Below are 26,926 nucleotides of genomic sequence, written 5' to 3'. Positions count from 1 at the left end.
AGAACAGGTGTGCCAAGGGGTCCCATTGCCGCCGTCCGTGAGACGGAGACAAGCTCTGTAGTCAGAGGTGGCGTGTGCAGAGCTGCAGCCTCTGCAGAAGGTCCAGTTTCCTGCAGAGGATCTCGGGGCTAAGCATGGCCCCCTCACCCCTGGGAGAGGAGGGAGTGATTCTCGCACATTTCTCAGCCTTTCCCTTCAAAGACTCGACGAAGCTCAGGTGTTAAGAAAGAAGCCAAGGTCAGAGAGTTCAGAAACTGCTGACCCTTCAGGAGCTCAGACAACCCCGAGAGAAGTCCGCGGGCACTCGGGGCCTGGACATGGCTGCCGCGGCCTATCCTGGAACAACCCAGGCTGTCAGTGCAGATGGGCCGCCATGCCGGGGGCCCCGGCCCACACTCTCCCTGGGCTCCTGATCTCCTGTTTGGGGGATCCTCTCTCAGGGCCAGTTCACGCCCCACTAGACACTCTCCTTGTGACTTTCGGTGGAATGCAAGTGCTAGACCCCTAGACCCCAGGCAAATGCCACCCCCGTGGATGCTGGACGCCTGGGGCGGCCACAGGTTGTGCAGCACGGGCCTCCTGCTTCAAAGGGCGCTGCAGACACTTGGGCCACTCTGCTTTCACTGAGATCTGTCAGTGACCAGGGACGGCGTTGCCCCTCTGCTCTTCCTAACGGAACCAAATGTGGGGCCGGTCTCCACACAGCGCCCCCCGGGTCCAGCAGTGGCCAACGACGCCTCGGCCCAAAGCTTGGCCTCCAGCTCCCTCACTGCACCTTGGGCTTGCCCCCTCCCGCGGCAAGGGGAGGAGGCCTGGGGGACGCTGCCCGCTCTGCTCATGAGCCAGGCTGCGGACCTGGGGTCGGATGCTGCAGTGGGCGGTTGGAACCCCGCCCTGCTCGGTGGCCGTCTTCACCCTCTGTTCTGCCCCACGTGGGCGGCAGGGTGCCTGTCAGGCCGGGGCGGGGTAGGGAGGTCCTGCACCATTGCCCCCCTCTCAGGCCCTGGCCAAGGAACCATCTGTCTCCCGCCCTCTGCCGTCATTGGACCCCAGAGGGCGCGGCCCAGGCTTTACCTCTTCTTCCACGACTGGCGAGGACTGTGGTGCGGTGACAGACACAACAGGCAGAACATGGCAGCCACGGCCCGGGAAGCAAGACAAGAAAACACCATTAGAGGGCAGAGGTCACGCACACTCACATCCACACACACTCCCGAGGCCGAGAGACGTCCAGGCATCCCGCTGCACGCTGCCCTCGATACAGACAGACAGGGAAGCACAGCAGCTGTGAGAGACAGACATGGACACGCCACCCTGTGCTTCAGCACCCGTGACACACAGGCAGGCTGCACGGGCGGCTGAGGAGCGCCTGCCTTGTCTCAAGGGCCTCATGGCAGAAACTGGGGAAGCCTGAGTATCTGCCCTACAGAGGATGGAAAGCTGCGGTTTGACAGTTTCCTCCAGGAGAGAGAAAGTGGGCTTTCGGCAGATGGATGGGAGGGTCCTTCCACCTTAGTCCCCCACACGGCAGCAACACAGACCTCCACGGAACATTTCCACCTTCTGAGTCACAAAAACAAACACCCGGCACAAGGTGAGAAGTTGTACGCTTCCTTTATTTCCAACACGTGGCTGCGGCTGCTGAGCAAGGTCTGGGGCTGGGCGGCTCATGCACAGCTTGCTGCCGGCCAGTCCCAGGCCCTGGGGAGGGTGGCAGCCAGACAATGCTTCTTTAACTGCTGTGGCAGCCACAGAGGCAACCGAGTCGTGGGCTCGGGATTGAGTGACGCCCTGGCCAGCCAGGAGGGCGCCAGAGGGGAGGGCTGCCCGGACGCAGGGGCTCCATAGGGGATGTGTGGCTCCAGACGGGCACCTGCAGGAGGGCCTCAGTGAGCAGGAGGGTCTGTGGACCAGGGTGACGCAGCCACCACGCCTCCGCCCCACGAACCTCCTCTGGCAGGATTGGATTCAGGGAGACCGCGACGTCGGTATAATCCTGGACAAGAGCCCCGTGGGTCTCCTCTTAAAAATGAAGGGCACTCCCGGGCCTCGGCTCAGTGTGGAGAGAGCCCCTGGCAGCCAAGCCGTGCCCCGGACCGCGTCACTCTCCACTCTGCAAGGCAGACAAGGCCCCACTCCACCCAGAGCAAAGGCAGGGGCTGCGAGCCAGGCAAGCAGGATCTGATCACGGCCGGCAGCGGAGGACCCACAGATCCGTATCTTACGGCCGGTGTGCGCATGCCCAGGAAGTCCTACGGATACGCAGGCTGCGCCAGTAGCTGGGTCATGGGGCTTCTCTCATGGTGGCCAGCACCTGACTCAGCACAGCAAGGACCCCATGGGAGACGCCCGGGCAGCGGATGCCAGGCCAGGGCCTCAGGACCGGAAGAGGCCATCCAGCCAACGTTGAAGCCAGGAGGACTCAGAGGCTGCACCCTCAGGGGCAGCTCTGCACTGGGCAGCATTGCACGCTGCCTGAGCCCAAACCGTCCCAAGGCCCCCGCAGCAGCCTGTGTAGGTCACGTCCCCTGGGGCTGGGCCCTGGACAGTCACAGCCTGCAGCTACTGGGCCCAGAGGTCGCATGTCCCTGCTGCAGGCCTGGGCCTGCTCCTTTGTGCCCTCCAAAGGCTCCTCCCTCAAGGCACACTGGCAGGGAAGGGTCTGAAGGATATGGAACACTGCAGCTCCTGGCAAGCGGCCAAATGCCTGGCGTGCACGGAAGATGCCCACACTGCCCAGTCTCTGCAAGACGGGCCACCACAGATTACCTCTGTCCAGCTTCACCCAAAAGTATGTAAAGACCCCAGTGCGGGTTAGAATTCAAACACAGTAACCTGGAGATTCTCTTGGTAGCTTCTAAGTGCCGGCAGCTGAGATGCTATTGTGTGCTGAGGAGATTTTCGCATCCATGAAATCGGTATTTCCCACTTCAGATCATCTGGACCTGGAGATGGTATCTGCAAAGAGCTCCATAGTTGACAAAATAATTCCAGGCACGTGATCTCGCTGGGGCCCCCAGTGCTCAGGAAGCCAGGTAGGCGATCCGGCCCAGACAGCAGGAGAGCACCACGGAGGCTGCAGTTCCCGCCGCCTGCTGCAATGAGGAGGGCCATGTCCGAAACCCGCAGCAGTTCCCGCAGGGCCTTCACACACGTGCGGGGTGTTTTTGGTTTGACATCGGAAGATGCTAGAGTGCAGGACTATGACAACTTTGTCCACAGTCATCCAGAAAGTAACTGACAACACCCCTGGCTGAACATCCTGAATCTTCCTGTTTGCAGATAAAGCCCACTGCAAGGCGAGGCACAGAAGAAAATTACTGCCGCTCCAAAGGTACTAATGAGGCTTCAGCCCTCACAGCCCAGGCTTCCGAAGGTGCAGGGCAGACGGAGCGCAACCCCACGCATCGAAAGCCCCGCTCAGTCGGGGGTGCCCGGACTGCAGACGCCTTCGTCTGCTGCAGTGTGAGGAGGCAGGGCCGGCCCTCTCAGGCAGGGGTCGCCCGTGCGGGTCTCCCAGGGGCCAATACCTCAGGGCCGCAAAACCCGCGACCGCATCCTGGACAAGCCATTCGCTCCGGGGACTGCGTTCAGTGCTGTTCTGACTCGAGTGGCACCGGAGACGGAGGGGGAGCCAGCCGCCATCCAGGTGCCCGGGCCTTTATCCCACCCACGTGTGGGACCTGCCCTGGGCCTTTGGGACTGAATGGGAGACGGGGCTGCATCCTCAGCTCAGCAGCCCCCTCCGCGGTCCCAGGCAATCCCAGCATGCACTCCTCCTTGAGCCACAGCCCCGAATCGGACTCCGCCCTGCCTGCGCCAGTGAGGGCAGAGCTCTCTGGAGAGTGCCCTTGCTCTCCTGAGCCGCCACAGCCCTCCCGAGCCTGACCGCCCTACCTCCTCCCTGGCAGGCTGCCCTCCGTTGGGCCATTGCCCCCGACCTGCTGCATCTTGGACCTCTCGATGTGCTCCACGTAGGTCTGGATCATCTGTGCAGAAAGGAGACCGCGACGTCAGTTCACACACCTGTGTCCTCCCCGCCTCTCCCATATTTTGGGCATGTTTTGGGCACTGTCCCATGTTTTGGGCATGTTTTGGGCACTGTCCCACATTTTGGGCATGTTTTGGGCACTGTCCCAGTGTTTTGGGCATGTTTTGGGCACTGTCCCACATTTTGGGCGTGTTTTGGGCACTGTCATGTGTTTTGGACATGTGTTCTGACAGAAATAAAGACAAGATGAGTGGAAGGTCAGCGAGCCAGCAACAAGGTTGGCCAGCCTTCGGATTTGGAGCAGAGCAGAGGGAGAGCCGGCAAAGGCCCCCAGGAGGTGCAAGCTCATGAGCCGGGCTGGGGCCCGTGGTGCCTTGCTCTCTGCCGGGCTGGCTCGTACCTCCGTGTGCCGCTGGTGCAGGGCGTTGTACTCCTTCTTCATCTCTGACTCCCGCTCCTCCAGCCGGGAAACTGGAAGACACAACTGCTGTCAGTGGCACAGGCCGCTGCTTGCTGCTCCACGGCTCCCTCTCGGCGGCAGCGTTGGTGGGCAGGGATGCAAACGCAGTCAGAGCTCGGACGCCTGGGCAGCCCAGGTGCCCCTCCAGCCCAGTGGGGTTACCCCAACCAGAAAAGGATCCCCAGGGGATTGAGCAAGAATGCAGATTCTGACGCAGCAGGGATGGCTGCGGCAGGAAGAGTGTGTGTTATCTGAGAATTTTAAATTCTGCTATAAAGAAAAACAGGATGGATGAAGCTGACAGGAGCTCCAGTCAGCTAGGAGCTCCTAAGGTACAGGCAAAACTCACAGGATGTGTTGTGTTTAGATAAGCAAGCATGGGGTTTGTGGAAAGAGCCAGAATCCAAAAGGCAGTGACCTGCAAGGGATGTTAAAGAGTGCCAGGACATCCGCAGTGCATGACGGAGCAGGCACGTGTCCCCTACCTGGAGCAGCAGGTGACCCCCAAGGTCACGACCGAGCCCCTTTGGGCTGACAGAGCTGTCACCCCTGAGCTGCCGCCCTTGGTGACACCCAGGATGGTCCTCTCTGGCCCCCTAGGTAGTCCAGCCAAGAAACAGAGGTAACTGGGAGCTGCAGCGGTGGAGGCAGCCCTGCCCTGTGTCTCTCCCATGGGGCCAGCACAACACCCTGGCCTTGCAGCCCCCACCAGGTGGAGAGGCTGACAAGGCAGAGCGAGAGCTGGGGTCACTGCATGCTCCGCCTGCTGCATCCTGCCCGAGTGGCCGACCTGCCCAATTTCTCCCCAGCTTCCTGTTGTCTGTTTCAGTTGCTTTAGTAAATTCCATGATGCTGACATCCCATTTCGGTCCTTCTCCCTGCTGTTCTGTGGCCTCTGCCTCGGGTTGCCTGCAAGGTACCTGGAGGCTGCCCCCCTTCAGAGCCGCTTCATTGGCAGGCGGGGCCTGAGGGGCTCCCTGCTGCTGGTCCAGGGGCCACACCTGGGGAGGGGTCACGTGCACAGGGCAGGGTGCTGGTTTATGCTAGTTTTGTGCTGGTTTAGTCTCTCCCTTGAGGAGCTTAAAGGGCTTATGGACACAGGTGCAGCAGCACACACGGAAGTGGCTGCCAGGGGAGGAAGACAATGCTGTCTCAGGTGAGTCCCGAGCCCTGGCCTCTGACCTGTCCTCAGGTGGGCTGCCTGTTTGGGCCCCAGGCTCTGGACTCCCAGGACCTCTTGGTGACTGCGCTGCAGAGGCAGGAGTTGGGAACCCAGAGGCTACGACTCCCGGTGCTGATCAAATGAATACCTTCAGCCTATAATTCATGGTTCGTATCTTCTTCCTCCCAAGAAAAGAGCTGAAAAGCTTTTACAGATGAACAGTATGCGATGGGAAGTGTATAGTAAGGATCCTGTATAATTAGAGACAGGGCTCTCTGCGCATGCCTGAAATGGGCCTTCTGTTTGCTCCTGTCCTGAAAATGCTGCCGAGTGGATCTGAGTGTGGAGGCTGCTGGCCTGGGGGCTGCCAAGCGACCCCAGGTGACGGTGGTCAGAGCATCAGCAGATGGCCTTTCGCCCCAGTCCGAGAGAGGGCTGGGCCCAAAGTATCAAACCCACGTTTCTCCTGACTGGATCTGAACCTTTCAGAGAAATGAAGGTGCCTACCTCCACGGGGACCAGGTGAACCGGCAAAGCAGGCCCCAGGCACTGAAACATGGACTCACAGAAAACGAGGGCACAGGCCATTCTAACCTGGGCCGTCGCTACTTTCCACAAAGATTCCTGGAGACTAAAGAAACTGCTCTTATAATAAGGGTCACCCAAACCGCCCCCTCCCTTCTCCTCTCAGGGGCCAGGTCCTTCTGTGCAAGCCCTTCACCTGCCACCAGCCCTCCCAGAGTGTGGCTCCACCCGTGGGCCCAACGTCCACAACTGCCCTTGAGCCAGGCGAAGAGGCCGGGGCTCTCTGCTGGGGGGTGGCGGCTCTATCCCAAAGGGCCACAGAAGGACCATGGCAGTGTGACTTTCGCTCAGACTGCAGCATTTAGCAGAAGCGCCGTGTGACAGAAGGGGGTGTACCTGTTGATCTGATTTACTTCCACAAAGGACCCGAGGTAGGTCGCAGAAGCACACAGCAGTGTAAGAGATGAGCACAGGGCCGAGGGATAACCATGGGCCTCACTCTTCAACAAAAGCTCTCAGAACCCTTCCCATCTGCACCAGGGCCAACGGATGCGTTCGAAGGCCCATCAGGCGCACGTGCCAGCCACTTACTCTGATCTGCATAGTTTTTGGCCTTCAGTTCCAGCTGGCGAGTCTGAAACTCATAGTGCTCCACCTGGATCTGCAGCTCTTTCTTCTCTTGTTCCAAGGCATCTTCAAACTCAATGAATTTCTGTACAAGAAAGGAAGAAAAGAGCAGGTGTCACGTGCATGCACATGTCAGAAGATGACAGTTGGCAGTGACCAGAAGGCGATGGGAGGGCTGCGGGCTTCGAGGAGCAAAGGCAATGGCTTCTCCAGAGCTGGGCCAGCAGCCCTCCCGACCAGAGCCGGGCTCTCCCGACACCTTGCTGCCCTTCACCCTCTGCAAGCAAACCTGGGCATGGACAACTTGGGCGAGCAGAGCAAAGGGGGAAGACTTTCCATTTAGTGTTCCAAGACTCAACCGCTCCAGAACATTCTAGCCAGCTAAAGGCATTTGCAACCCTTAGAGACCTCTGCTTCCTGCTTCGTGAGTGTGTGGCCCGTGCAGTCACCCAGGGCCCTGCCCTCCAAAGGCTCACGCCCCTGCGTTAATGCTTGGCTGCTCCGGTCTTGAGGTTCTGAGGAAGTGTGAACACAGTGCCCACAATTTCACTTTGCACAGGGCCCTGAAAATCATGTGGGCAGCCCTGTCTGCAATACAGATAGTGAACATGCAAATGAAGTGCAGCCTACTTCTCTCAATCTGATTCATATACTCCAGTCACTGCCACATCACAATGGCATCTCCATGTGAGCAACTAGCAACACAAAGCAGTGCTCCAGTTTCTTTAAAAGAGGAGGGGGCATGAATCTAGATTTGGAATCTTCACCTTACATGTAAGTTTCTGAGCAAAATTTACAGCAAACCAAGTAAAAAGAAAGCAACCTGCAAAATAAGTCTTGAACGGCCTTAGGAGCTGAGGCTCCAGTGAAAGTTGGCGGCCTTGGCTGCAAGCCCCCATGGGCCCGGCGCTGGGCAAGGGGAGGACGGATGCCAAGGACGCGAGTCCTCCTGCAGCCCCAGGGGGAGCGGGTGAGGCCTCGATTTTATTGAGGAGGCTGAGGGTGGTGTCGAGAACTGAGGAGCGTAGAAAGCTCCTGCGTAGGAAGCACGACCCTCAGGCGAGTTCTCAAGACATGACAAACTCTGGGATGATGGAAAGACACACTGACAGCCCTCCGGGTTCTGCATGTCTGGAGGAGGACATGCGGCGGCAGGGCCACGCCGCCCGCAGCCCCAGAGGCACTTCCCGCGGCAGCTTCTCGGGGGCCTTTGTGCGGCCAAGCACAGCGTGCTGGGCGGGAGAGCAGAGGGAAGGTGCGGGGCGCGCGGCCCCTGCGGCTCACGGAGAGCGACGTGAGAAAGAAACACCCAGCAAGAAAACGCGTGCATCCGCCGGCTGTGGAAAAAGTAAAAATAGGCGCGTTTGAATTAATGGTGGATACGGTGGCCAAGGCAGCATTCAAAGAGTAAATAAATGCTATTTGACTAAAAGAAATATTTTTAAAATTGGGTAATTATAATTCCCATTAATTAAAATAAGAGTAATATACAAGTAACATTGGCTTTTGTAGAAAAATCAGACAAAAGTATTACGAATATTTTCTAAAAACCATCTTCCTACCATTCAGACTCAGTTAAAATCGGATTCTTCCATGAAATAAAATCATAGGTCGGGAATATGGGGAAAAAATACCCTTGTGTACACCGTGCACACTAGTAATAGTACTACTTTAATAATCTTCCATCAACTGTAACAAATATAACTACTGTTAAAAAAATAGTCAAATTATTAGAAAAGTGTTATCAATTCTAACAAAATTTCCACACCAATGCAAGTATTGGTGGTGGGGTATATGGGAATCCTGTATTTTTTGCATGATTGTTCTGTAAAGCCACAATTTCCCTAATAAAAAATTGAAAAAAAAAAGTTATTTAAAAAAAAAAATCAGGTTCTTCCAGATGTATGTGTATGTCCCTGAGAATCTGTCTGCCCATGTGTCTGTCTGTCCGTGTGTAGGTCTGTCTGTGTGTAGGTCTGTCTGTGTGTGTCTGCCTGCCCATGTGTAGGTCTGTCTGCCCATGTGTCTGTCTGTCCGTGTATAGGTCTGTGTGTGTGTGTCTGCCTGCCCATGTGTAGGTCTGTCTGTCCGTCTGTCTGTCCATCCATGTGTGTGTCTGTCTGTCTACCCATGTGTAGGTCTGTCTGTGTCCGTCTGTCCGTCCGTGTGTAGGTCGGTCTGTGTGTATGTGTCTGCCTGCCCGTGTGTAGGTCTATCTGCCCATGTGTCTGTCCATCCGTGTGTCCGTCTGTCCATGTATGTCTGTTCATCCGTGTGTGTGTGCGTGTAGGGCAGATGTGCAATCGTTTTGTGCCCAGTTTTGGAACTGCCTTATTCACAGATTCACAGTGGAGTGTCTGTCTGCATCAGTAGAGCACCTGGGTAAGGCTCAGGCTCCCCGTGCCTGTGTGCATGGGGGGCCCAGTTACTCAACCACCTACCGTTGGGCTTGGGGGCTGTTTGGGAATTTTTGCAAAGCTGTGTGTGCACCTCAGTGCACCTGCCCAATGGCTTCTGCTCTCGAGGGCTCTGGTCACACATGTGGCCTACTCTTCAAAGGGGCACCAATTCCCTCACCCAACAAGGCATGACAACACTTCCCCACACCCTCACCGTCACTGCTGCGATCGCATGTGCCTGCCAACCCAACGGAGGAAGGCGGCAGGCATGACTGCTTGGTTTTTGGGGCCTTGACTACGGGTGATATTGAGCATCTTTTCGTAAATCTATTGGTCACATTACGTGACCTCCTTGGTGAGCAATTTGCTCTGTCCTCTGCCCAATGCTCTACTGTGACCTTCACATTCTTCTTGATTCCTAAGGACTCTTTCTTATAGGCTATAAGTATGGCTCCCACGTTGCAGCAGGTGTGTTTGCGGTACAGAAGTTGATTTGATTGCATTCACTTACTAATTTATCCTTTCCACATTGCTTTGAAATGTCCCTTTGATCATTTGCTAAATTCCAATATATATTTAGTGTATTTCTGGGCTCTTAATTTTGTTCCATTCATCTGTCTGTTACTGAGCCAGTGCCAAAGCTTTCTAAATGTGTATTGTAGGTGGACGCCTGGAGGATGAGGGGTCAGAACCCAACGCTTCACACTGACATATCATCCAGGACCTTCCAGGAAGACGGTGGGTTAGGAGAGGGAGAAAAGCACTAGATAAAGGACAGAAAGCACTCCAGAACAGCAGCTGCAGGGCTGCCGGCCAGGCAGGGACATCTACACCACACCTAGCTGGAGAGGCAGAGAGACTGCACTTGTAAGGATTGGTGAGTGTGTTTGGCCCAGACCACTGCCGGGGAGAGGCTGCTGGAGCCAGCTGACGAGCGCAGGAGGGAGCAGCTATCCACGCCCCGTGCACCCGTCACAGCAGTTGGCTTGGGGGATGACCCTTCACAGTCCCGTGACCAATGGCTTCCGTGCCAGAGACTGGTGGCTGGAGCCGGCTGCCAAGCGTTGAGTAGGCAGCTTTCCATGCCCGGTGCACCCATCTCAGCAGTTGGCTGGGGAGATAACCCTTTACAGTCCCACTGCTGAGAGCTCCCATAAGGGAACTCGGGATTTGGTAGATCTGTGGTGACCGCACTCACCCTTCTTCCACGGAAGACTGCAGTGAGCACAGCCGAGGCACGGGTGCTGCCCAGAAGCTCCAGATGCCCCGCCCCAACTCAAGGGACTTGTGGGTACACGGCAGACAGGGACTGCAGTTCATGTGCACCGGAAGGTGAGATGCGCAGCTCTGCAGCCCCAGAGTGGTCCACTTGCAGCCCTGGGAATTGCCAGGACCACGGTGCCCTGGAGTGGACTCCCTGATGGCAGTCCCCGGTGCACAAGGAAAATTGGTGCGCTGATTGGACCGCCACCTGGTTTGGGCCCTGCTCAACACACAGATGAAGCTGGAGGAGAGCTGGCTTGAGGGTAAGAGGTGGCTCAGGAGTGCCATCTGCTGGTAGGATGGGGAAATTGCACTCCATCAAACTGTAGTTCTGTCAAATTATAGATAAATGTTCAAATAATTCTGCATTTCCCAAAATAATCTTACCAAGATAAGCAAATGCCTCAAAGCTAACAGGAAATCATAAAGCACCTGAAGAAACTAGAAGATATGCACAACTGAAATGACCAAATTAAAAAGCCGGAGGAGACACAGAACTTGGAGCAGTTAAACAAAGAAGTAAACACAAATTTCCAAAACAACTTCAGTGAGATGGCTGAAGACACAAAGGTCATCAGGAAAACTCCAGAAGAGCATAAAGAAGAATCTGAAAGAGTAAATAAAATAGATCTTATAGAAATAAAAGATACCATTGATCAAATTAAAAAATACACTTGAGACACACAACAGCAGATTTGAAGAGGTAAAGCAACGAATTAGTGAACTCGAGGATAAAGCTGTGGAACGCACAAGTACAAAAGAACGAATGGTGAAAAAAATTCAAAATTTGAAATGGTTCTCAAGGAAATGATGGACAACATGAAGTGCACAGATGTGAGAATGATCAGCATTCCAGAAAGGGAAGAGAAAAGGACCAGGAGGAACATTTGAAGACACGGTTGGGGAAATGTTCCCAACCCTTCTAAACAACATAAATATGCAATTCAGAGGCACCCAATGAATTCCAAATAGAATAAATCCAAATAAACCCACTCTGAGACATATTCTGATCAGACTCTCAAATACTGAAGAGAAGGAGCAAGTTCTGAAAGCAGCAAGAGAAAAGCAATTCACCACATACAAAGGAAAGAACATAAGACTAAGTTGTGACTACTCAGCGGCCACCATGGAGGCGAGAAGGCAGTGATGTGACATATTCAAAATTCTGACAGAGAAAACTGTCAGCCAAGAATTCTTTATGCAGCAAAGCTCTCCTCTAAAATTGAGGGAGAGCTTAAAATTTTCACAAACAAATTCTGAGAGAATTTGTTAACAAGAGACCTGCCCTGAAAGAAATGCTAAAGGGAGATCTACCAGCTGAGAAAAAAAAAGAAAGAAGAGAGAAGCCTGGATAAGGGCACAGAACTGAACAGCTTTAGTAAGGGAAAATTAAAGGGGGGAAAATGCAAGAGAGAGGGAAAAACATCCAACAAATAAAAACCAAAAGATAAGATGGCTGATTCAAGAACTGCCTTCACAGTAATAACACTGAATGTGAATGGATTAAACTCCCCAATTAAAAGATACAGATTGGCAGAATGGATTAAAAAATATGAACCATCAATATGCTATTTACAGGAGACTCATCCTAGACCCCATGACACAAAGAGATTGAAAGTGAATGGAAGGAAAAAAGTATTCCACACAAGCCAAAGCCAAAAGAAATCAGGGATAGCAATACTAATATCGGATAAAATAGACTTTAAATGCAAAGATGTCACAAGAGACAAAGAAGGACACTATATACTAATAAAAGAGACAATTCACCAAGAAGAAATAACAACCATAAATGTCTATGCACCCAATCAAAGTGCTCTAAAGGACATGAGACAAACATTGGCAAAACTGAAGGAAGCAACAGATGTTTCCACAATGATCACCGGAGGCTTCAATACGCCACTCTTTCTATAGATAGAACAACCAGATAGAGGACCAATAAGGAAACTGAGAACCTGAACAACGTGATAAATGAATTAGACTTAATAGGCATACATAAAGTATAATATCCCAAATTACTAGGATAACAGATATGTGGAGATTAAACAACACACTCCTAAACAAGCAGTGGGTCAAAGAAGAAACTGCAAGAGAAATTTCTAAATATCTTGAGACAAATGAAAACGAGAACACAACATATCAAAACCTATGGGATGCAGTGGAGGCAGGGCTGAGGGGGAAATTCATAGCTCTAAATGCACACATTAAAAAGAAAGAAAGAGTTAAAACCAAAGAACTAATGGAATAACTGAAGAAGCTAGAGAATGATCAGCAAACTAACCCTAAAGCAAGTACAAGAAAAGTAATAACAAGGATTAAAGCAGAAACAAATGATATGGAGCACAAGAAAACAATAGAGAAAATAAATAAAACCAAAAGTTGGTTCTTTGAGAAGATCAACAAGATTGACAAACCCTTAGCTAGACTGACAAAGTCAAAAAGAGAGAAGACCCATAAAAACAAAATCATAAGTGAGAAAGGGGACACTACTGTGGATCCTGAAGAAATTTAAAAAATCATAAGAAGATACTATGAACAACTATATGCCAACAAACTAGTCAATTTAGAGGAAATGGATAATTTCCTGGAAACACATGAACAACCTAGACTGACCAGAGAAGAAACAGAAGACCTCAACAAACGAATCACAACCAAAGAGATCCAATCAGTCATCAAAAAGCTTCCTACAAATAAAAGCCCAGGCCCAGATGGCTTCACAGGGGAATTTTACCAAACTTTCCAAAAAGAACTGACACCATTCCTGCTCAAATGCATTCAAAAAATTGAAGAAAATAGAACACTACCTAATTCATTTTATGAAGCTAACATCATTCTAATACCAAAACCAGATAAGGATGCTACAAGAAAGGAAAACTACAGGCCCATCTCCTTAATGAATACAGATGCAAAAATTCTCAACAAAATACTTGCAAATTGAATTCAAAGACACATTAAAAGAATCATATGCCATGACCAAGTGGGTTTTATCCCAGGCATGCAAGGGTGGTTCAACATGAGAAAATCAATCATTATAATACAACACATTAACAAATCAAAAGGGAAAAATCAAATGATCATCTCAATAGATGCTGAAAAAGCATTCAACAAAATTCAGCATCCTTTTTTGATAAAATCACTTCAACATGAAGGAAATGAAGGAAACTTCCTCAATATGATAAAAGGCATATATGAAAAACCCACAGCCAGCAATGGCAAGAGGCTGAAAGCCTTCCCTCTAAGATCAGGAACGAGACAAGGATGCCCACTGTCACCAATATTATTCAACACTGTGCTAGAAGTTCTAGCCCGAGCAATCCAGCAAGACAAAGAAATAAAAAGAATCCAAATTGGAAAGGAAAAAGTAAAACTGTCATTATTTGCAGATGATCTGATCATATATTTGGAAAATCCTGAGAAACCGATGACACAATGGCGGGATACAAGATTAATGTGCAAAAGTCATTAATGTTCCTATACACTAGAAATGACCTAACTGAAGAGACTCTCAAGAAAAAACTTCCATTCACAGTAGCAACTAAAAAAGTCAAGTACCTAGGAATAAACTTAACCAAGGACGTAAAAGACCTCTACACAGAAAATTACATAACTTTACTGAAAGAAATAAAAGGGGACCTAAAGAGATATTCTGTGTTTATGAATTGGAAGGCTAAACATCATTAAAATGTCGATCCTACCCAAACTGATCTAGAGAGTCAAAGGAATTCTAATCAAAATTCCAACAACCTACTTTGGAGACTTGGAAAAGCTAGTTATCAAATTTATTTGGAAGGGAAAGGTGCCTCAAATTGCCAAAAACATTCTAAAAAAAAAGAACGAAGTGGGAGGAGTTACACTTCTTGACTTTGAAGCCTACTATAAAGCCACAATAGTCAAAACAGCATGGTACTATATAGACATATAAAGTACAAGACAGACATATTGATCAATGGAATAAAATCGAGAGTTGGGAAACAGACCCCCAGATCTATAGTCGACTGATTTTTAATAAGGCCCCAAATCCACTGAACTGGGACAGAACAGTCTCTTCAACAAATAGGGCTGGGAAAACTGGATATCCATATCCAAAAGAATGAAAGAGGACCCCTAGCCCACATTCTATACAAAAATTAACCCAAAGTGGATCAAAGACCTCAAAATAAGAGACAGTAACATACAACTCCTAGAACATAATGTAGGGAAACATCTTTAAGACCTAGTATTAGGAGATCGCTTCCTGGACCTTGCACCCAAAACACAAGCAACAAAAGGAAAAACAGATAAATGGGAACTCCTCAAAATCAAAAGCTTTTGTACCTCAAAGGAATTTGTCAAAAAGGTGAAGAGGCAGCCAACTCAATGGGAGAAAATATATGGAAACCATATAACTGATAAGAGTCTGATACCCTGCATCTATAAAGAAATCCTACAACTCAATGACAATAGTACAAACAGCCCAACCATAAAATAGGCAAAAGATGTGAAAAAAATATTTTTCTGAAGAGGAAATACAAATGGCTAAAAAACACATGAAAAAAATGTTCATCTTCACTAGCTGTTAGGGAAACACAAATCAAGACCACAATGAGATATTATTTCACACCAATAAGAATGGGTGCCATTAAACAAACAGGAAACTACAAACGCTGATGAGGATGTGGAGAAATTGGAACTCTTATTCTTGCTGGTGGGAACATATAATGGCACAGCCACTGTGGAAGCAGTTTGGTGGTTCCTCAGAAAACTAGATATTGAGTTACCCTATGATCTGGCAATTCTACTTCTTGGTATATACCCAGAAGATCTGAAAGCAGTGACACGAACCGATGTTTGCACACTGACATTCACAGCAGCACTACTCACAACTGCCAAGAGATGGAAACAACCCAAGTGTCCTCCAAAAGACAAGGGATAGACAAAATGTGGTGTATGTACATGTGATGAAACACGAGGTCCTGAAACATGTGGCAACATGGATGAACCCTGAGTGAAATAAATCAGACACAAAAGGAGAGATATTGCAGGTTACCACTAATGTGAACTCCCTGAATGATGTAAAATCAGTATCTTATAAGGTATAACACAGGAGATCTAGAGATAGACAGAAGCTAGTGAAGAGGGAATGACAACCTAACATGTACAGACATGATAATGAAGGCGAACGTAAAGGTATGGGAATGGACAGGGGTGACTATGGTTTGTTAATGGGATTATAAGTGTCAGTGCTGCACTGAAGGTGAACGTGATTGAAAGTGGTTGTTTGAAGGTGTGTAACCCACAGAGTAGCACTACAAATACGAGTGTTTGCATGATATACTTCTAAGGTATGACAGTGGTACAAAGAGGTAACAACAGAGTGGTATGTGGAAAAACTACCCATTACATATTATAAACCATGTTTAATAGGAATATCTTACCAGCACTACACGAATACTAGGGATGAATAATTAGCGGCTGATAAGAGCTCTGGGATGTTTCATGCTATGATAATCATTTAAAGTTGAGAGTGATGATGACTGCACAACTAAGTGAAGATAATGTGAGACAGTGATCGTTTATCTTGGACAGAATATATGCCATGTGACATTAGGAACCCGATACTTAATATGTTAAGCCCCTAACTTGAGGCTTGCTCTTGTGAAACTTCGGGCTTTGAATGGAAGGCGGAGCCCTCCTATAATTCTGCCTAAGAGGCAGCTCCAGGGAACCTCTTCTGTTGCTCAGTTGTGGCCTTTCTCTCTCTAAGCCCAAATTGGCCAACAAATTCATTAACCTGCCCCCTACGTGGGACATGACTGTCAGGGGAGGGAATCTCCCTGGAGACGTGGGCCATGACTCCCAGGAATGAGCCTGGCCCTGGCAGCGAGGGATTGAAAATATCTTCTTGACCATAAGGGGGAAAAGAAAGGTAACAAAATAAGGTTACAGTGGCTAAGAGATCTCAAATAGAGTCAAGAGCCTATCCTGGAGGTTTCTCTCATGCAGGCTCCAGCTAGACATCCCAAATGGCCTCAGTATGCCACGCCCTAACCAACAGTAGTCCCCAAATACCTAGGTCCCTACCTGAGACTCTGTAAAAGCTTCACCCACTAAGTTTTATCTCTCAGAAACTTAAATCCACTAGAGTGTTCCTATACCAGACAAGGCCTAAAACCCAGAGGCAACAGCCTCTCTAAGGACAACAGTCAGATGCAGCCCCCTTCCCCATACTGTCGACAGCCCCTTTCAGTATGAACAAGTTAGGGTGCTCACTGCCTAGACATCTCTGAAGATCGAGAAAGTGATTAAATGAGAGGAAGGGGTAGCAACAGACAAGACAGGATTTAACAAAGGATTACAAATACTGAATGTCTATATAAATACAGTTTTTTTTAGATGCCAGGGTATTAGAATAGCTAGAAGGAAATAACTGAAAAGGTGGAACTGTAAGCTGTAACATTCTTTGAAATTTGCTCTATAGCTACTCATTAAATTGTACTTTGAAAGTTATCACCTTTCTTATATATCTTATATTTCACAATAAGGAAAGAACTGAAACTCTAGAATTGTAACCATAACAGTCTTTGAAATTACCTATATAACTACTTGTTAAATTGTAGTTTGAAAGTTATCACCTTTCTGTATATATATTTTACAACAGGAAATAACTGAAATTGTGGAACTGTAATCCATAACATTCTTTGAAATTTTCTAATTACTTGTTAAATCATACTTTGTAAGTTATCACTGTTATGTATATTTGTTAAATTTCACAATAAAAATAAAAAATAATGAAAAAAGAAAACAATAAAAATCCTTGTATTGTAGCTTTAAAGTATCTTTTAGAATCTGATATATGTCCTCCCTCTTAAATCTTTCTTTACTTAGCAACAGACATATGTTCTCCATCCTAAATCTCTGTTTTCAGCAGTTTCTTGGCTATTTCCACTTATTTTTTCTTCTAGATTTATGGGCAAATCATTGTGAATCATTGATATAATTCCTTTCTGCGTATGCATTTTGCCTGTTAGGAAGCAGGAAAGGGTCAAATGTTTGGTGTTTGTTTTGCGAACATGCTCAGGGTAGACCTGGGATGCAGAGAGCAGCCCTGCTGTGTCTGGGGCAGCCTGAGCGGGCAGCCCGGGGCCCCAGCTGGGAAGTCCCCTCTTCCTGGAAACCCGCGGCCCTCGGCGCGCATCTGGCGGGGACAGTCAGCCGGCAGACCCTCCCCCGGAGTCGGGGTAGGAAGACCCACTCCCAGAGCGGGGGAAGGGCCAGCGGGCGCGAATGGTCAACGCCAGGTGACCGCGGCAAAAATGCCTGGTCAGCCGCCGGCAACCCCGAGGCCCGGGGGCTCCTGGTGGCGCTGCCCGCCCTGCCACGGGGGACGACCGAGACCCACAGAGGCCCCGGCCGGCTCCGCAGAGACGCCGGAGCCCCGCTGGGCCCTCTGGGGAGGGGTCCGTGCAGGCGAGGGCCGCGGCGGCTTTAGGGCTGGGACGGGGCCGGGAGCCGGGCAGCGACGGTGCGCGCCCAGCGCCGGGGAGGTGGGGAGGCGGGCCACAGGGGCGCACGGACTGGGCTCCAGTCCTAACACAGTCAGCAATGTTTCCAGAGAAGCGAAATGTGGCTTTATTTACCGATCACTTTACTTGAGATATAGGGGAATCAAAAATTTTCAGTGGTGGGGAGACAGGAGTCTGAATACTGAATCTTTATATAATTTAAGCCCCTACAGCTTTTCCTTCTGTAAGAAAATGAAATCATTTAAAAATAGAATCTGACTAACAAAATGTGAATGGAACCAAGGAAAATAAAACTTCCGACTACCAGCATTTGGGTCGAGAATCTGCATGGTACTGGCTCTTAAAAATAAAAATCTCCTATCTGAAATAGGTTAGTATCTTAGTCCCAAAGATCTACTGTAAGCACGATTAGAGCTAAACAAAAGCTTTCCGTAAACACATTAATGATAAATCCTACAGATTTAAGTTTATTCAAAGTTACCATGCCTAACCAAGTCTAATCCAAATGTCAAGCAGCACGGGATCACCCATGGACTTGTAAGGCCACTCTTACTGACAAGCCTTTTCGGCACCCCAAAGAGTAACAACCAGCAATTACGTGGTCAAGGAAAACACACCAGGGTGTCTTTCCCTAATGCCCAGATATGAAATACCTAATTCTCACTTCTAAATACCAGTGTATCACATGATTCCCTTTTTAGATTGTTCCTAAGACATATCTCCGCCTCCTCCTAACCAACCAAGTGCTCTGTTTTGAAATTAAACTTAACTTTTGTTGTCACAATTTTTTTTTGGTGACTTTCAAAATACATATTGAAATGACTTGAGAGTACAGGCTCCTTCAAAATCTAGGAATCAGTAAAAATATTTACAACAGAGTCAGCCTTTCTCAACACCAAGGAATGATATGGTTCTTCCCATTTTATATGTAAAAAGGCAAAGTCAGCTGCCAAATATGACAATGGAAGTCAGCAGTCACAACTCCTGAGTGCAAACCCGATCACCAGGTGAGCAGTCTTCCACGAGGTGATCATTAAAGAGTTGCAAGGCTCACAACCCAAGGAGAGTTTAACAGCAAACAAATGCATGTCACCGAAAATGTAACGTGTCTGTTTCACACGGCCTTTAGGCTGGGGTTATGTACAGGAAGCAGTTCAACTCGGGCCCCTCTTTTATGAGGAATTAGTCACAGGTCTTGTTAGTTTGCATTCTTTGCCCAATTCAATTCCCTGTTGGCGCTGGGGAGGTGCTGAGTGAGTTTCCCAAAGAAAGATGCTTTCTGCCTGATTCCTGAAGGGGCCGGGGAGCGCCTGGGGGGCCAGGCCCTGGGGAGCTGCCCTGTCCTCCCGGCCCCGAGTGCCCGCAGTGGCCCCCGTCACAATCAAATGCTTCCCGGGGCTCAGGGGCAGCAAACGCAGGCCGACCAGAAGGCAGTGTTCTCCTAGAACCTTCCACTCTTTCACCTCCATCTAAAACGCGGGGTGGCAGGTGAGGCCAGCATGTCGGGTGTGGCCCTAGCATTAAGAGAGCCAGGCAGTGCCTGGGGAGACGGGAGGACGGTTCTGAACTCACGCACTAGACACTGGTCCGGGGGACCTGCCACAAGCTCAGGAATTCAAGAATCAGGTTAAAATCGAGGGTCCTTGCTTTAACATTAAAGGTCGGGTCTGATTTGGCGTCCTCCGGAAACCAGCCCCACAGATGACCTTGGTTTAATTCATGGTGGCTTTTAAGAACTAGGAAGACTGACAGAAAATAAATATGGTACCAGAGGAAATAAGAGAAATGAAGATAAAACTAAAATTCTAACTTGAATGTCCTATCCTGTGAAAAATTTACCTAGGAAAAATTTCTTCTCAAGTACAACATTATTCTCTGAAGCATCCGTAATTGTTTGCCCTGGCTTCTTAAACTGTCTTTTCTACTCCAGCATCCACCTTCCTCTTCGGTTTCACAAGCTACCTGCCAAGGATGCTGATGATGCCCTCAGCAGGCAAGAAGCATCCTTGTTCTCGAGAAAGGAACATTCTGAAGTTGAGAGGTAAACCAAAACACACCTGAGCAAGCACCCATGAGTCTTGCTTTTCGTTGGGGTTTTATTTATGGGGAGAAGGAGTGGTGACGAGAAGACTGGCTTGTGAAAAGGGCAGAGGACGAGCCCGAAAGTAGAGAAATGCAAAGAATGGCACCCGAAGCTGGTGGAAAATATAAGAGGCTGGGGGTTGGGGCACCCAGGAAATGTGAATAAAAGACATGGCCTTGACTCTGTGGCTGTGAACAGGAATCTCCTCCTGCTGCCTCATCAACCTCACCAAACGAAGGGAACATTTCTTGAGGACAAGGAGCCTATCACGTTTAACTTGGCACCTCCCAAATGTCTTGCCCATAACAGGTGCCTTCACCAAAAAACATCTGCTCACCGACCATGCTGGGTGGGCGTGTCGTGTCTTCACCACTGCTGCATCACCTCGGTGGACCCGCCCTCTCCTGGGTGACCGGGACGCTTTCTTGGCATCCAAAGAGGCACCCTAGACCTGGCACCGGATCACTCACTGATTCAAACCTCTTGGGTTCCTTCCGGGACCCCCACCCGCCAGCGTGAGCAGCGCCTGCAGGAACCGGCCAGCCCCAAGGCTGCGTTGGGGAGCATGGGGTGCACCTGCAGCCCTGGACTGCCACTGGGCAGCGAAAGGAGTGAGTGAGAGGGAGGGCACACACAGAGCCCCAACTGGGTCTCCGGATCAGACGCTGCATCACAGGAAGAGCACATGCCACACGATTCTGCTAACCCAACATTCTAGAAAACAAAAGCAGATCGGTGTTTACCTGGGGAGGCGCAGGCAGGCAGGGGCCGAGGCAGATCTGGGGGTGAGGGCTATGTTCATATCTTGACTGTGTGCTGGCTTCGTGGGTGTGTACAGTTTAAATATGTGCAGTTTAGTGGATGTCGGTGAATCCTTAATAAAGTTGTTACCAAAAAAAAAAAAAAAACCCCCGGCCCAGATTTACTCGTTTGCCTTTAAACCCAGACCACTTCTGGGCGCCAGGGCTTTGCCACCAGGATTCTCAGTCCTGGAGAGTTCCATTACCTCCCCATTGTTTCCTAAAGATCTGGTGTTCTTTCTCTTTTCTTTTCATCTTGCAATGTTTTCTTCTCTCTGGTCTCTGATACCAGAACCTCAGTGCTTCTGGGGTCTTCCCCCTTTTCTGGAACTTGTCCACTGGATTAAAAAGATCATCTTTTCAGCATCTTCCTTCTCTGCCTGAGCTGAGTGACTTAGAAGTATGCCACGTCTGCCTGCCTGTGCTGGCCAGCACGGAGCCCCTAGCCACGTGCAGCTACTCAGATTTAAAGATACCAAGTGAAGTGGAGTTTAAAACTCGGTTCCTCCATGCGTAACATTTCAAGTGCTCAACCAGCACAAACCCGAGGGTGCCCATCATCGCACAAAGCCCGTGCACAGAGCCACCACCCCGCCAGCGTGAACCAGAGACGTTCCTCGAGCAGCAGGAAGGAGCAGGCACCCGGTGCTGAGGTGCGCGGCGACGGAGGGCAGCACGTCGCACCCTTGCGTCCACACATGCCCAGCTGCCGCCGTCTCTGGGCGCTGTCTTCAGGGAGAGAAGGGAGACGGGGGTGCTGGGGAGAGCCGCAGGCGTCCGCCCTTCCCCTGCAGGGAGGCCCCTGGGGCTGGCAAGGCTCCACGGGCTGGGGTGGTAGGGGCCGCCTGGGGCCCTGTGAGGTCATGGTGAGCAGGCCGGGGGCAGGATGGGGAGAGCTGGCAGCTGGGGCTTGGGCACAGCCGTGCGAGGGCAGCCCTTAGAGGCCAACACAAAGGCTGCTCTGTGCCAGACCGTCACAGCTTCATCTAAAATAAGCATTTTTAAAAATGGCTCTTAATACTACAGGAGAAAGTGTCCTCTGAGCAGCGGTGAATTTATTAGTTTAAATATGGGAAACGAGAATGAAAACTTCTGATTCAATATATGAATTCACTTAGAAAAAAAGGCAAAATGATAATCTCTATAGAGTAGAATTATGAAATTTTTTCAACTCCAGCTTAATCCTTTCCAAATGTTCTTCTAAGAAATGGATGACATTTTTCTAACTAGAGAAGCATAAGTTTTGGAGAAAACTGCCCTCCCCACTCTGCGCTCCTTACTAACATCGAATGCCAAGGAAGGGGCAGATGCCATATGACGTGTCCCGCGGACAGGGCCCCCACTCGGGCTGCTTGTGAGGAGTGGGAGGGTGTTGGCAGCCGCTGCCGGCAGGCTACAGAGGCTTCAGGGCGAACACCGGCTTCTACCACTCCGGCGCTGCCCCTGCGCGCCGCCCCTCCTCTCCCGGCTGAGCACCGGAGCCGGCAAAGAACGGGGCTCGTGGCCACCCAGGCAGCGCGACAAGCGCAGCTCCCGCGATGGGCCCTTCCGCGACCGCATGGGGCAAGATGCACGGCACACTCGCGGGCCCTCGCCGAGCTAGCGGCCGGTCTCCAGGCTGCTCCTCTTCCCACGAAAAAGAACCTGGTGGGTTTTTAACAAAACCCTTTAGTGGACAAAGCACAGACGTGTCCATTTCACTCTGAGGGCTGTGCAGATCTGCTCAGGACCTGCTGTCCTTGAACACGGACGGCATCAGGACCGGAGGCCTGGGCGCGGGGACCCGCACAGCCAGGAGCCGGGCCAAGGGCTTGGCCTGGGGGCTCCCTCTTTCCTAGATCCACCTCGGCTCTCCAGGCGACAAGTGGCCAAAGGTCAGGGTTGGCACTTGGGATGCAACCCGCTTGTAGTGCTGGCGACCTGCGCACTTGACGGGGAAGGTCACCGTGGGCCCGAGCAGGGGAGATGGCCTGGGCTGCGCTCTGCACCACCTCCCCTCCGGCCCCTGCGGTTCCCATTGCACCAGCCGCTCGGAATCAGAGCCCACTCGCCATCTCTAGCTGCAGTTGTTATAGGCAAGAAGAAACAGGGACAGCGATGCTGGCTGAGATTTCTCCTCTTTCTTAAAAAAAAAAAAAAACAACCTGCAGGCTTTGCCTGCTCAGCGGCTACAGGCAGCTCCGGTTACCTCCTCTGACTAAGCCTCCTGGAGCATAGTGGCCAGGGACAGCTTCTGCTCATAGCTCATGCGGGGGGAGCCCGCCGTACCCCAGCCCTTCTGTCATTAGACGCTTCAATGCGTCACCACAGTCCCCGTGTGGGGAATGAAGCCAGCCCGCAGTGCCACTGTGGTCTTCTCCCACGGAGCTGAGATGCACGTCTGCTCGGTTTACCGTTGAACTAGAATGCAGCGTCACCGAGGTCTTCCCAAGGACACACAACTAGCATCTAATCAAAGCTCCGAGGCTGCTCCGAGTGGCCACCCAGGGCTGGGTCTCAGCCTCCAAGCTGACTGTGTCTGAAAACCACATGCACACCCAACAGCTCTCGGTCCACAGCGGGGGTAAGTAGGAGGGCAAAGTGCACTCGCTTGTGGTTGCATCTGAACTGCACAGAGTGGAGAGAGTGCCTGATCTACGCGCAGCTAATTTTAAAGCAAGGCTATAATTCTTAGCCACAAGATTGTCCCTTTCGACTTGTGCCCTTTTAGTTCCTTCTCACCCACTACTGAAGGAAAAGAAACCAGCCCCAACCTCTGCCAGCACCAAATGGCCACCAGAGCCCCCAGCCCCTGGGGGCGGCACTCTGACCCCCGCAGCCTGACTCGGAAGGAAGCGCCCAGCCGGGAGTCAGGGCTCGCCCTGGGCACCCGTCCCACTCCTCTGCAGTGTGTGACCTTGGTCAGGTCCCTCCACTTCCCGGGTGGTTCCTACCCAAGGAAGCCGGGCTGCTCTGAGCTCTGACATTCTCCGAGCTCTTGCACCCCCTTACGTTGAGAGTGTGAACTCAGTTTTGGTGGTGCCCGGGCACCCCATCAACAGACAGCAGCAGCCTCTCGTTTCAGATACAGGAAACCTCACAGCAAAATAAGCCACCCAAAGCAGGAATGATGCAAGATACCGTTCCTTTCTATAAATAAGCTTTAACCCGAAGAAGGGTGTAAACTGACCCGGTCTAAGGAAAAATCAAAATACTGAAACAATCTTATATTTCAGTACTGGAGTCAAGGATGAGTTAAATTAATTAAAAGGGAATTTCAACGCATTTGATGGGACACTTCCTACTCCTAGATCAAAGCGCATTCCCAGGCTTGGGGATCAGCTAGGGCAACTGGCTCATCCGACTGATGGAGAATCAAAGCCTGCAAGGTCACAGGGCGGGTCTGCGGCCGAGCAGGAGGGTCCCACGCCCCCCGAGTCTCTTCCCTCTGCTGTCCTCTTCCACAAGGGGCTCCAGGTCAGGCGTGGCACCAATGCTCAAGCATTCGGGGCTGGGTGGTGTTCCCCCAACGCACGGCCGGTCCCAACCCCACCAGTTCCCAGTTTATGGAGGCAGCCTATAGCACAACCAAATGCTTCACAATTCTACAGCCAATGCCTCCAAAGCCAGGGTGGGCCTTCCATCGCTTCTGCCTGGCTAACGCTGTCACCCCCCGGGTCCGAAGGACACCTCCGGGGATCCCGGGCGCCCCGACTGCAGCTTTGGTGACGCGTTTCTACCAGCCACCAAATCCGCTCATGCCACACATCTTCCAAACAGCGTACAGGGACAAAGACAGAGGTCCCCCGACACGGACATACCTCCTCGGGGTGGGGGTGGGGGTGGGGGTTAGAATCACACCACCCGAGACGGCAAAACTGGGGTCTGGGGCGTCAGAATGGCGACGCACACGAGCGAAAGGAACCGGCATCTGGAGCGGTGGGCACGGGAGGAGGGGCTGTTTTGACGGCGAGCCCTGGGCGGTGCCGGGGCGGCAGGTTCAGGACTCCGGGCCGGGGGGCTCGGGGCCAGGGGCTCAACCAGGGCTCGGGGCCGGGAGCTTGGGACTCGGGACCCGGGGCTCGGGTCTGGGGTCCGGGATCTCGGGGCCGGGGGCTGGGGGCTCGGGGCGGGGGAAGGACCGGGGGCCCGGGACTCGGGGCCGAGCGCTTGGAGGCCGTGGGCTTGGGACGGGGGGCTCGAGGCCAGGGTCCGGGGCCCGGGGGCTGGGAGCTCGGGGCGGGGGAAGAAAGGGGGTCCGGGAGCTGGGGTCCGGGGGTCCCGGGCGGGGCCCACGCACCTCCTCGGCCTGCCTGCGCAGCGCCTTCTCGCGCTCGTACTGGGTGAGCAGCTGCTCGTTGTCCTCGCGCAGCAGCTCCAGCTCCACCTCGTGCTCCTGGTTCTCGCTGAGCACCGAGTCCAGGTTCTCGAGCACGTTCACCACCAGCGGCATCAGCTCCTTGACCACCTCCTCGTCGTAGCAGTGGATGAGGCGCTCGAACTCGCGGTAGATGGAGCCCGCCAGGCCCGACACCCGCTCGGACATCACCGAGCCCGAGCAGTAGTCGTCCTGGTACACCACCACGCCGCCGCCCTCGTCCATCTGGATCTCCATCAGCGCGGCCATCGCCGCCGCCAGCGCGACCCGCTGCCCGGCTGCCGCGAGGGTCCGCAGGCCGCAGCCCGTCCCCGCCGCCGCTGCCGCCGCCGCTGTCGCCTCAGGCTCCGCCGCCGCCGCCGCCGTGCCCGTCACTCACTCGCCGGAAGCCCCGCCCTCCCCGGAAGTCCCGCCCCCCCCCGCCGCCAGGGGTCGCCCAGGGCGCGAGGACGCCGGGCTGGGGGCGGAAGCTCGGCTGGGCCGGGGGGACGCGCTTCCGGTCGCGGTCAGGGCCGCGAGGGTCCGATTCCGCCGTCTCGTGCCGCAACCTCGAGACCCGGGACGTATCGCGTACCCCGGGAGTGCACATCAAAGGCGCTGCTTAGACCTGCAGCCCTCCCAGCCGCCTCCCCGCGCGGCGACAGCCGGCTGTGCCTGCCCCCCCGGGAAGGCCGGCGCGGCTTCTCGGGTCCGCTCGGGGTCCCAGGGCGACGCGAGCCGGCCGTCGCGTCCCGAACCCCGTGACGCGGCCTATTTCCGTCCCGCCTGCTGTGTAACTCCTTCAGTCCCTCCAGCTTCTTTTCTGCGGCCTTATCTATTTTACCTCTCTATGGAGTTCTTCATTTCAGTGCTTGTATTTAAATTTCTCTTCGCCCTAATTGATGTTCTCACATTTTACCAGTTTTGATAGGCTCTTCTTCCTTACAGTCTCCGCTGTTTTGTTTTTGGCATCTGGTGAGTTACATCAGTCTGTCTTGGCCGACTCGCTCAGGCTCCTGGAGCCCTCCTAGCTCGTGTTCCTGGGACCTCACCTGAGAAGCTGAGGTGTTGACAGGCCTTTTCTTTTGCTGGGCACCCAGGGGCACTAGGAACCCAAGACTTGACATTTCGAGGTTTTTGGAGGCCACATGAGTGCTGTGAATTCTGGTCAAAACCCTATCAGTGCCTCCCCTGCCTTTAACCTATGGAAATGCCTCAAAGCCAACTCAAACCCTCTCATCCTATCCCAATCACAACCTAAACACTACTGTATTTTCCCTATATTTTATTCTTGCAACGGTATTTGATGTATAATGTTCACCCGCTCCACTGAGAGGCACGTTATATGAGGTTCCAAACAGTCTCACATTCAGATTGCCTGGGTTTTGATCCTAATCGAGTTACTGAATCTAAGTCTTCATTTCCAAACCTGCAAATCTGAGCTGAAAAATATTATCAATGTGTCATGAACAGATAGATGAAGTGAGCTAACCCACAAAAAGGGATTTAGCACCATCTCCAGCAGAGTAAGCATGCAGTCAATGTTAAGTAGAAACGTGTTTTAAATTCTTCAAAGAAGATGGAATATATTTAATTCTTCCTGTTGAGCATGTTATGGAGAAAGCTTGTGAGTGCTTTGGAGGATGTTTAGAACTTCTACGTTGGGCTATTCCCAGAAATTTAACCCCTCTGAACCCCTGAAGTAGCTATGGCAGGGACGGTCACCTCTACCATAGGGAGAGAGCAGCTGACTTGGCCATCAGCTTTTTTAATTTTGATGG

General features: G+C 51.6%; 1 protein-coding gene across 15 annotated transcripts in view; it reads right to left on the bottom strand.

Annotated features, from left to right (window-relative positions):
• The window catches only part of MAPK8IP3 (mitogen-activated protein kinase 8 interacting protein 3), a 53,151-nt gene extending 27,645 nt beyond the window's left edge, over positions 1 to 25,506 (bottom strand). For 8 of the 15 annotated variants that reach the window (XM_037814508.1, XM_037814512.1, XM_037814510.1 and 5 more), the window contains exons 1-5: positions 25,089 to 25,506; positions 6,730 to 6,850; positions 4,392 to 4,462; positions 3,898 to 3,989; positions 1,075 to 1,098 (exon numbers count right to left, since the gene is read on the bottom strand). In XM_037814508.1, coding sequence (XP_037670436.1) covers positions 1,075 to 1,098; positions 3,898 to 3,989; positions 4,392 to 4,462; positions 6,730 to 6,850; positions 25,089 to 25,415 — 635 coding nt within the window. In that variant the 5' untranslated portion in view covers positions 25,416 to 25,506. Of the gene's footprint in view, positions 1 to 1,074; positions 1,099 to 3,897; positions 3,990 to 4,391; positions 4,463 to 6,729; positions 6,851 to 25,088 lie in introns of those variants that run through there. The other 7 variants (XM_037814515.1, XM_037814519.1, XM_037814521.1 and 4 more) reach the window with 3 other exon arrangements.
• Positions 25,507 to 26,926: the final 1,420 nt, after the last annotated feature.

This window comes from Choloepus didactylus, chromosome 21 (assembly GCF_015220235.1).
Source record: "Choloepus didactylus isolate mChoDid1 chromosome 21, mChoDid1.pri, whole genome shotgun sequence".
In the NCBI taxonomy this organism is placed as follows: Eukaryota; Metazoa; Chordata; class Mammalia; order Pilosa; family Megalonychidae; genus Choloepus; species Choloepus didactylus.
This window is presented reverse-complemented; position numbering and strand designations above follow the sequence as displayed.